The 11,981-nt window shown below is 39.0% G+C and overlaps 1 protein-coding gene across 1 annotated transcript in view; it reads left to right on the top strand.

The window, feature by feature from the left end:
* Nucleotides 1–6,508, top strand: part of LOC104161838 (cyclin-dependent kinase 6-like) — a 35,385-nt gene extending 28,877 nt beyond the window's left edge. The window contains exons 4-5 of the mRNA XM_009700396.1: nucleotides 2,931–3,066; nucleotides 5,490–6,508. Coding sequence (XP_009698698.1) covers nucleotides 2,931–3,066; nucleotides 5,490–5,636 — 283 coding nt within the window. The 3' untranslated portion in view covers nucleotides 5,637–6,508. The remainder of the gene's footprint in view (nucleotides 1–2,930; nucleotides 3,067–5,489) is intronic.
* Nucleotides 6,509–11,981: the final 5,473 nt, after the last annotated feature.

Below are 11,981 nucleotides of genomic sequence, written 5' to 3'. Positions count from 1 at the left end.
GAGAAAGAGAGAGAGAGAGAAGACTGAAATACTATTCTCTTAAAGGTATTCCAAAGAGAAGATAGTAAAATTTCTAAGGAGAAGAGCTTAAACAGAACAAATAATGAATTTCTCTGTTTAACCATTTTTCCAGTTCTCAAATCATAACAGATCTGTTTCTAAGCATTTTCATTATTTTATATGAGGTTCCTAAATTGCAGGTCTTGATTTCACACAGTTGACTTCCCTTTCCTGCATACCATACCAGTGTATGTGACTCACTTGCGTGGTTAATTTGTCATGCACTGAATAGCTCTTCCTGCCCAATCCAGAAAAATCAGTCTTAAAGTTTACTTTCTCTTCTTCTGCCAAAGCTACTCCTCTAGTCCCACAATATTCTGCTTTATTAAATGAAGACAGTTTTGATATATACAACGTATTTTATAATTAAAAAAGACATAGCTGTGATTTTTTTAAGGATTTTGATTCAGTTATGACATTTAAGGGGAAAAATGAAAATTAACTGGGCTAGGATTAAATGCATAGCTGCTAGTGGCAGCCTCCAACGGGGATCTTTCCATCCCTAGGGGCCGAGATTACCTGTGCAGAAAAGAATTCATCAAGAAGAGAAAATGCCATGCTAATTTTAGAAGAAATTCCTTATTACACATCTACTTAAAGAGAAAGTTTGTTTCTGCTTCTATTGTGCAGTTCTCCTTAAATAGTTCAAAAGTTTCTTTCTTGTGTTTGGGGGGGGTATGTTAAATAGTGTTTATTTTGTGTTTTCACAGCTGGAGAACCCCCTACAGTTAGGCATAGCTCTTCTTGTAGGAGGATTGTTTCCTTCTACAGCAGTGACTCATTCTGCAGACTAATTAGGATGGAAAGTATCGGGATTTTCATGCAATCTGGACTGATGCATTCTTTCAGATAATGGGGCTGTGGTCTACCTTTGCTTTACATGCGCGTTCTGATTTGCATCAGGTAAAATTCCACTGTATTTGAGGGTAAATCCCTCAGAGGTGGCCCAAAACAATTTCCTGTTTTTTCCAGCATACCATCGGCATGTGGAATATCCTCACAGATTTCAGGCTAAACACAGCAATGGTTTGAGCAGACTTGTCTCCCATTATGATCAATGGGAGTGGAAAGTACTTGGCGTTTCTCAAGACCAGGCCTGAACCTTTCGCAGGAGGTGGTACTCATCCAAGATACTACCAAACTTAGTTACTGAAATGGTAGTGCTACCAACCAGAGTGAGGGCATCTGCTCAGAAATGCACTATTAAGAGTTTTGAGTACTCCATGAGTGTGTAACTAAAAATATCTCTCCCTTCCACTCTTGGTCTTGTCCACCCTACCTGTCTGACAGGCTGCCTCTTTGTTTCTTTTTGTTAACTTTACCTGTGTGCGTGCTTATTCTACCCTGTTCGTGCTCTCTTATGCAAATGTTAAAAAACCTGGGACTAACCAAACACATTTGAATGGCAGGTTAAAATTCATTCTTATTTAAAATATTTAACTTCCCCCTCTTCCTGCGGTGCTATTTGTATTGTATTAAATACAGGTCCAGATCCTCAAACAGCTAATCACATGGCTTTAACCACCGTGGCCAAAAGAGTTGCCCCATACCCCCACCATAGCTGTGGTGCTAAAAGTCAAATTCCATTTTTCACACAGAGTTAACTTACCATTTCCCAAAAGCTGTGATATCTTCAGATGTAATACAATTAAATTGTCCTGAAATTTTAATTGCTTTGTCCTTCTAGCCATGCTGTTGTTTTGAGAACATACTAATTTCCAGAGGTATTTTAGGTGACCCAAATTACAATCTAATATCCATGTAGGTAGACGTGGAGTAATTCCACTAAGTTCACTGAGGTAACCTATGATTTACGTCAAATTGTTTGGCCCATGGCCTCCCCTAGTCTTACCACCGCCCCCAGTGCGAAGGAAGGTCAATGCTGCTCCCTAGTGGCACCGGGCTCAGCGCAGACCCCCCCATTCACAGTGGCATTTTCTCCTGCTCCTTCTTGTCTTACCCTGTCAGCGTTTCCATTAAAAATCCCGATATTACAGACTGCAAAAATTTATTTTCCCTGAAACCTGACAAGTAATTTATCGTCTTTTCCAGAATTTCTATCAGACACTGGCGTTTCAACCCCACAAATATTATCATCAGACTAAAACACAAAATGTATGAGACATGATCCATCATTGGAGGTTTACCTACTATTAAATTTATTTGGGTTTTAAACCTTAGCATGATTATTTAACAAGTATAAATATCTTCTAGAATTTAAAGAATAAAGAAATAAATTCTAAAATGCAATAAAAATATTCTATTAAAGGGTAAAGAAAAACTAAAATACAATTGAAAGTAAAAACATAAAGACACTTCAAGTCCTATGCACTTCTGAATGGACACTTTAAAACCTGCATTGTGAAGCAAATAAACTGTTTAAATTTGGGCAACAATTACTGCACATAGCTTTGAAGCATTATGAAACACCCCTTTTATTGCTTTACCCTCATCTTGACCCACACTCTTCTCTCAGTCCCTATTCTTGTGAAAAAAAGATCTTTGCATGCAATTCCCCTTTGAAACTTACTGCTTTTAATCATCCTGGAGCGACATATGTTGCACCATCCCATCAAGAGCTGAGCAACTTCCTTCCAAAGCACTCAACCCTTTTTCAACAAAAAGACTCAGAAAATTGAGATCTAGGCCAGAGAATTTTGCTGGCCACAAAATATGTAGCCATTGCTTTCTACCAAGCACACTGAGGACCTACACTCATCAGCCTCTATTCACAAAGATCAGTGCACTACTGTACAATTAATCTCATTTTAACAAAAAGACTTGTAAAGTAAACTGTCACTCAGTATAATCAATATAAAGAGGAGACTGCATAAATGTTCACACCTAATGTTATATTTTTCCTTTCACAGTGTAATTGGACTCCCAGAAGAAGAGGACTGGCCTAATGATGTTGCCCTTCCAAGAAATGCTTTCACTTCCAGACCCGCACAACCTATTGAAAAATTTGTACCAGATATCGATGAACTGGGCAAAGACTTGCTTCTTGTGAGTTTCTGTTTGTTGTTCTCCAAGCTGCTTGACTGATAGTTCCCACTGTGCATGCAACACACCAAGAAACATTTATGTTTCCATTTAATGGAGTTATTAAAGAAAAGCTCAAAAGTAGGTAGACAAATTCATGTAAATCTGTGAAACATTAGCACAAAGACATCACTTTTGGCTCAAGAGGTGTCAGAGCTGAGAATAGAATCATAGAATCATAGAATCATAGAATTATTATGGTTGGAAGAGACCTCAAAGATCATCAAGTCCAACCTTCTACCCAACGCCACCATGCCCACTAAACCATGTCTCAAAGCACCACGTCTAAATGTTTTTTGAACACCTCCAGGGATGGTGACTCCACCACCTCCCTGGGGAGCCTGTTCCAATGCTTAACGACTCTTACAGTGGAGAAATTCTTCCTAATATCCAACCTGAACCTCCCCTGGCACAACTTGAAGCCATTTCCTCTTGTCCTATCGCTAGTTACCAGGGAGAAGAGACCCACCCCCTCCTGGCTACAACCTCCTTTCAGGTAGTTGTAGAGGGCGATAAGGTCTCCCCTCAGCCTCCTTTTCTCCAAACTAAACAACCCCAGCTCCCTCAGCCGCTCCTCATAAGACTTATTCTCCAGGTCCTTCACCAGCTTTGTTGCTCTTCGTTGGACACACTCCAGCAGCTCAATGTCCTTCTTGTAGTGAGGGGCCCAAAACTGAACACAGTATTCAAGGTGCGGCCTCACCAGTGCTGAGTACAGGGGGATGATCACTTCTCTGATAGTTAGAGACTAGGAGACTGTCTCAGGGAAGTACCTGTTTGACCTGTCTTTAGATCATATGCTTAGATCCTCATCCACACTGTTGTGCCACTGATTCAGCCATTCTTATAGTATAAGCCTGACGTGAGTACAAAAACTGATTACCATTTTTCATGGTATAGTGGACCCAGTATAAAGCAGAAAATAGGCTGTAGAGGCAGATTACATCTGCATGCCTTCTACTGACCGCTGAAAACTTGAGATTTGGAATTCACCAGTTGTTGCCTCTTACAAATGGCAGGATTGAACAGAAGCAAACAAATTGTGCTGGTACAACTGGTAACACTGAATTCAATTAAATTATTTCCATCATTTTTATAGATACTGTATAAATCCCAGCCCTAAAGTTCAGTCTTGGAATGGAATATAGCGAACAGCCTTGCCTCAGTTTGCCTTCTTCCGTGCTTGTGGAAATCTAGCTAAATTTGTTCTCTGGAAACCCTTAAAATATCTTGGTTTATATGGGCTCCACACAGTGGGCTCAGTGCAACCCTTGAAAAACTTGCTGCGTTCCTTCAGGAACTGCTGTTTCTGGCCAACATTATCTCTACAGAACAGCAGATCATTCTCCATTGTCCTTATGACTGCAGCTCCCAGCTGTGGTAAGCTGGACTACATCTGGACACTTGAAATGACAGGGGAGAAACACATCTGTTGTGCTTACAGGCAGCCTGGAAAGGGAAGATAGACATGGGACAAGAATTAGATCCTGGGAACAACAAGGAATAAAATATGGCAGAGAGCTTCAGTCCATGTGAGGCATGATAGCAGGGAGGAAGATGACAAATATCAGTGCCTAGAAGATGAGGTGGGAAGGGAAGCTGTTCCTGTTAGGCAAAGAGATGAGAACTGGGAGCCACAGATGAAAGGGGAGAGTAGGACTGGAAGTCACTGAATTAAATTGCAGACATTAAATGACACAAATTCTGATACAAGAAAAGAAAGTAGGAGTAGGAAGTGGTTAGACAAGGATAGTAGGAAGAATAATATTTGGAGGTGAAAGAAGGAAAAGAGAAGAACAAGGTATAAAACGCAAGGCTATGGGAGAGATTTCAGTGCTGGCTGGACAAAAGCTGGGATAAGGATCTGGAAAGGACGCAAGCAAAGTATCATTAGGAAGAAGAAGAAACTGAACACAAAACATTAGTGTACAAAGGGTATAAAGCCAAAGACCTGACACCTATAGAAATGCTGAGCCTAGGAATGAACATGTACCTTATGATGCCATCCATGTTTAGATAACCACAAAAGAATAGTGCATTGAACACTGAGGGGATTCAAAATTCCTTCATGAATAGTTGCTCCCTGCAGTCTGTGAGATAGATATCCTGTGTATGTGAATTCAAGAAAGCCTGAATTCTGGGATTTCCTACGCTAGGAACACTTGAATTTTCTAACTGGTTATTTTCTATTAGCTTTGGGAATGCCATATTCATATATTAAGACCTCACTGCTTGTTTTAATTTGGATGGTCATCTTATTGTGCAGCACCTACTGAGACCCTATTGTGTCTCAAACTGATCATAAATTGAAGGTGGCATGCAATGTGCAATGTTAGCACTGTTAACTGTACACTTTAGTTAAAACTAACTTCTTTTCCTACTTACAGAAATGCTTAGCATTCAATCCAGCCAAGAGAATATCTGCCTATGTTGCCCTCTCTCACCCATATTTCCATGATCTGGAGAAATGCAAGGAGAATCTGGACTCTCACATGTCATCCAGCCAAAACTCCAGTGAGGTGAATGCATCATAATGCTGACTGAAGATGAACCACAAATGAACAAGACGTGTAGCTGACAAGGCCACTGTCCCTTACAAACCACATAGCTGTTCTAGTGAAGATCATTATTTGGAGGTTTTATGCACTTATCTCTTATTTGGGGATTGTGATGTGCTTATCCAAGGAAATCAATCTAGTTTACTTTCATCAGAGCAACGCAAGGGCCATGGCTTTGACCTGCTCCCATTGCAGCTTTATGTTTGTTTTGGTTTTGTTTTGTTTATCTACCTGGTAAAACTCCAGACGAAGAGAAGCTGCTGACCGGTTTTGCTGCCATTTTATCCTTTTAATATTGAATGCTGCCAGTGTGGAGTAGGATGATCGAGTCACTGTCAAAACATGATGCAATCTCTCTCTCTAGCTGCTGAAGCATGATTTGGTACTTTTTTTATTATTATGATGTGATCTGTTACAGTGATATTTAAAGAATGGCATTGAAATATCAGATCTCAGCAACCTGCAGTTAACTGATATATGCATTAATACATCCAGCTACTGTTCATTCATGGCATATATGCAGGTGCTTCCCCACTTGAAAACTTGGATGGATTATCATTGCATTGCTCTATAAAAATAACAGTGATGATGGTGATCATAATAAATGTCTCGATTTTTAGGTTTTTTCAGACACAAACGAGTTATTATCTAGCTACGTTTGTGTGCATGTTGCAAAAAACAAATGTTTTGAAAAACTTCGAGTCCTGTTCTTAAAGACTCTTTCCGTTTCCAAATGGTCAGCTTGTGTTGAAATCCAGGCACATTCCAGCCTATCATCTAACCCATCATTCCCCCCTGGAAACAGCTGCAAGCACATTTTCATTATCTCATTCCAAATTTTCTGATATGCAGCTCAAAGACATGAGCAGAGTCAATGAAAGTCAATACAGATTTTTGCCTTCAACTTGTTCTGATTATCAGCTGAAACGAAAACAGAACAAATATTTCCAGTTCAGAAGCAGAGAATCCTATACTTGTAATAAGTACAGATACGTATTTGTGCTGAATTGTATGCTGTATACTGCGCTGCCTTACCTGCAACACCTCCCCATGCATCATGAGTACCTGAACATTACTGTCTCAAAATCCCTCAGATGTCATTTATTAAGCAGACTTGTTTTCTATGCAGAAATGCATGAGCTGCTCTCCTAAACCACCATGTGGGTATACTGGCACATGCTTCTCCACTAGGGTTAATGTGCCATTATTGAATGTCAAAATAAGTAAGAAATTCACATGCCTTTATAGCACAGTTATTTTAAATATTACAATAAATTTTTATATTTAGTATTTTTACCTTAACTAAAATATATTTTCAGTGTTTTTAAAAGAAGCTTTTATTTTTTTAATACTGTACTGGGAAAAAAAAGAAATATTTAAATCCATAAAAGTTCTTCCCTAGCATGGCTTTAGTGCATTTACCTGGATATGACTTGGGGGAAAATATTGGTCCAACAAGTTAGCCCCTACCATAAAACCATAAATATCCACTATTGCAGCATAACTGGTGACAAGTGAGGCAGCTAGCTTTGCTTACTCCTGTGACAGTCCCTTAGGCTTCTCTCTTCCTCATCTCTGTTTCATCTTGTCTAGCTAGTGAGCCAGCATTATATCCTCATTCACAGCATGCTTGGCAGCAGCTGGTCCTTAGCAGTGAGTTGAGCAATATAATTTTTCCAGTCGTGGCATGGGAACTTGTAACTGTTTCCCTGGCAGGTTTGTCGGTCCTGTGATAGACTGACTGTTGTGGCAAACTTCACTGTTAACTGTTTCAGGTATCTGCACTGTTTGGGACATGGTCCATCGCCAGCATAGTGAGTGGTTCTTACCTGTCTCTTGGAGAAAGCTTTTTGTTACTGTTAGACACATAAGTGTGGGATCTATGGTTAAATTAGGTCTATTTTAAATAAGCCAGATTTTAAAAGGACCACTTGCATGCACGCATGCAGTGGCCTGTGCTTTTCTTCATGCCCAGAATGATGCCTATGCAAAACCTACCAGCATGAACAGGCAAGTTGCAAATTAGGCCTGGCAAGAGCATGCACGAGGCGTCTGTACACAGAGATACTACAGATGCATAACATAAGAATTTTGGAAGCTCTGTGAGCGGCAAGCTGAAGGCCAGGGAGCAGTCATGGCAGCTAACCCTCTAATCTTGGCCTTGCCTCTGTCATTCTCTCTGTTCCTACATCCAAGGGGAACTGCGAACCCTCTGCACTGGTCTTGTCCCAGCCATATTCCTCCATGGTTCAGTGGACCTGAATGTAAATAGGTTTTAACATGCATAGAAAAGGATGGGCCAGAGTGAAGTTTTTGCTAACCGTTTTTAAACACTAATTAGAACAACAAACAGAGCCAAAATTCAGGAGAATCCTGCGACAGTAACAAATCAAAAAGTTTTCTACACAGTTCATCACTTTTAAAAACATTCCACATTTTACCTACCACCGAGCTATCATACATACTTTATCAGGTCATTCAGCTGGTGTGGCTTTCTAGTAGCTCAGGGAACTCTCCCAGAGCTTTCTGACAACTAACATAGGGTGAAAATACAGGGGAGGAGAGTATTTTCAAATTAGGCTCAAAACTCTCAGAGAGAGATGTGCATCTGTTCCATGTTAGAAGAGCTTGTTGTATTAAGCTTAGCAAAGCAGAATATGATTGCTGAATGTACATACATTATTCAGGTAAAACAAAAAGGAGGGAAGAGAACACTTTAAGCCAAAGGTTAGTGTTGGCTCAAAAACTAATGAGAATATGGAAATCACAAGGAAGTTAACTACTGGAGCAGTATTTCCCAGTCAGTAGTATCAAAAGAGCTCAGAGAGCAGCAGAGAAAAGCAGGGGCTGGCTTATGGAACCAGAAGCAGAGCTTCTGCAACGTGGTGCTGTATGTTGTCTAATATAGGATCAGGTTGTAAACTGGGGTATTCAGGAGAACAGCTTGAGAAGGGCTGCATTAGCGGTCACATTCTGGAACATCCTTCTAGTGGGAATGGCAGGAATAAAAAAAGAAATCTACGTTCTGTCTTGGCAGGGTTAGGGAAAAGATTTGTCTAATGGTGTCCTTGTGGTAGCAAGGCCTTAGATTCAAAGGACTAATGACTTTTCGAATGACTTCCTTTTCCAAGTCTCTTTAGGAAGAAATTCTGTTTGACACACCATGGGCTTACTCTTATTCCAGTCTTCCCTGCCAAACCGTAGGGCTTCACTTACACTGGTGAATTGAGAAAGCCTGTTCTCTGGCTGGGCAAAGTGCTGGCACTTGCTAAAATCATGCCAGGAATCGTGCTCATAATTAGATAGTACAGACAACTGTGGGACTGTGCTCAAGCCACGCCCATGCTCTTTTTATTTTACCGGTATAGTTCTAGTATTTTACTACCTTTACTCGTTACTGTCGTATGTGTAGGACATAGGAATTTTATCTGTGAAAAAGAAAGTGCTCCTTGACATGCATGATCCAGACTGTGATGAAAACTCTTTGTAGACCCTTTAAATAAGATTTCAGAGTTCAATTCTTCTTAGCAATAATTATGCCTGTTTGTGTTCTACAGGAGCAGTTCAACAGCAGCTAAAACCCACTGAATAACAAAAAATACATTCAAAGTAAGTATAGATGTTTAACGCCTAGAGCACCCACAACCAGGCACTGTGCTCTTCTCAGCAGAGAACAAGGTGTTCTAAGTAATGGAAGGAGCAATTTCTGTCTCCCCACCCACCTTTTTTTCACTACTACACAATTCTGCAGGAAGAACAGACTCAATAGCCAAGGAAAAAAAAACACCAAAGCCAGCTAGTGAAGTGCTAATTGCTGAACCATAGCAATACATCTGGAGCAGCACTTTTCTCTCTTCACCCTGTCTCCACGCTCACTCTAGCTCTCCAATTCTTCTCCTTCAGCTCCCTTATGGAAACAGGTTTCAGTGACGCTCACAGCTGCTGTTTCCAACAAGATTCTTCCACATTTTCAATAGCTACACGGTGTCAGTGTCCCCTATCTCCCTGTTACCAAGTGTTGCTTCTTTTAGTCCAACAGACCAGAACCAATGATTAAAAAAGAATCCCTTTGTGTACCCCTTTGCTTACGCTTAGTGTTGCATACACCTGTGTTGCCTTCTGTGTGCCAGGTAAAATTCTAAAAATAGGGTTTGTGTGTCTTTCTGTGTAGGCTGTGCCCACACTCCAGGTTTTTTCAGCCTATTAGTCCACAGTGGTAAATGTTAGAGTACCTTCCTCTGTTCTCTCTGTCCTAAAACACACCAAAAAATGAGGACGTCATGTTTGAAAAATATTGAAATTTGGTGCTATGTGTACAGAGCCTTTTACATGAAAGGAATCAGTAAGCTGTAGCATTTGAGCATCTTCTGCATAGGGGATGGTATCCAGCATTGTAACTCTTATGTGGTTTTTAAACTCGGAGGTTGTTTGGGTGAATAAGAAGAAAATACTGTGCCATGCTACTTTGCACAGGTTCACTCACTGTCTTTGATAAGCATGTTTTATTATACATATAATTCTCTCTGCTGTTAGGTATTAGGCCAACTTTAATACAGAAAATAAAGAGAAAACATGCTGGTTTGGTCTTTTAGCCAACAAACTTGGAGCACTTATCTGACTCACAACTGAAAACACGTCAGTTGTCAAATATGTATATGAATCATAAACCACATGGTTTGGTTTAAAAGGCTATGTAAATTAATTATGTTCCATGTATAAGGCACAGTTGAATACCGAGAAAGTTTATTCTAAGAACTCTGTTTTATAGAACCACTTCGCTACTATTTTTCATATACAGTAGTTTCAGGAATAGATTGAATTTTATATACAATGTGAATTAGAAGATACTAGGTTATTACAGTGATTTTGTTGTGTTAAGCTTAAAGCTTGAATTGATCACAAGCTTAGGAACCTAACATATTTATTTTATTGCTACAAAACTGCTTCTAAATATCAAGATCTCTTTTGATCTTAACAGGATTTCACACTTCTCTTAATGTGTAAATTATTTTCTTGAAATCAGTATATTAGAAAAAAAAAAAATGTTTTTCCAAACTGCAATTCTGCAGGAAAATTTAAGAAATATATTTTTACTTTCAGAGAGAATAACAACATGTTATATACTGAAATCTTCAGTAACTGACTGGTAATAAGCTATCACTTTTACTTCTTTTTAATTACTAAGTATTGGAGTATATAGGTTACTTTCCATGAAGAAAAAATTCAGAAACCATCTCTAGAAAAGCAAATGGGATTTTTTATGTTTAACCTTCCAAGTTTCATTTTTGTATCCAGTTTTTTGTGCAAATACAGTTCAGGTGTGCAAAAGCACGACTACAATTTTAGCAGTCTAACAGGCTGTGCAACTCAAATACAAGTTTTATTTGTGAGATACTTATTTTATTATATCTCTTTGTTTTGCAGATGGTTAGATAATGGCTGTAATATAATTCTAGTTTCTGGACCAGACTCTGTAACCATCAAATCCCAATAATTTATGTAAAACAGTAAGAAGCTTTCTCATCAATTTAAATTAACTAGGCCATTAAAAGAAGAAAGATGTGGACATATGAACTGACAAATATACTTTTGCCAAGTGTTATTTCTTCCCTTCAGTTTGAAGCTTAGCAAGTATTGCATACTGATATGCAATATATACACAATACAAGAACCATAAAAAACACTTAGGAGTAGTGTGCACAGATAATATAAAACATGGTTCATTAGGTTCTTGCAGAAACCAGCCAAAATCATTCTTTTAACTGGAACACTCAAAATTTTGAAATTGATATATTTTTCCATTAAAAAAATATTCCTGAAAATTATGTATATGCTTTTAATTCAGACAGTGATAGGCACCCAAACAGAACTGAATCAGATAGGAACTTGTTCTCAAAATTGATTCTGCAAGGCCAAGTAGATACCATCAGTTCTTTACGTCTTCGGTGGAAGTTGAAATTAGCCAGCACCATGCTTAGATGAGCGTTTTGCTTTCTGGGCGGAAAAGGCCAGGGTTGCTATGAGTAAAGTTACTGGAAGATTTGCTTTACCTTAAATAAAAGAAAGCTTCTGCAGTATTTGAATTTCCAGCCTTCATTGAAAGACTGCACAAAACAGCTAAAATAAACCAAAACTCCCTAACCATATGGCATTTTTTCCTTCAGATTAAATGTTTTATCTGTGTTAGAATATATTGGTGGGCTTCATCCAGTCCAATGTCAATGAGACTTTTGCATGGCTAGGGAAAGTGAGAAGAGATTCTACTCTGAATATTTTGATACTAGGTGATTATGGTAGAGTAGATTTTTTGTTTCCAAAAAA

This window comes from Cariama cristata, unplaced genomic scaffold (genome assembly GCF_000690535.1).
Source record: "Cariama cristata isolate BGI_N322 unplaced genomic scaffold, ASM69053v1 scaffold14415, whole genome shotgun sequence".
In the NCBI taxonomy this organism is placed as follows: Eukaryota; Metazoa; Chordata; class Aves; order Cariamiformes; family Cariamidae; genus Cariama; species Cariama cristata.
Note: the sequence above shows the minus strand (reverse complement) of the source record. Positions and strands in the feature narration are given on the sequence as shown.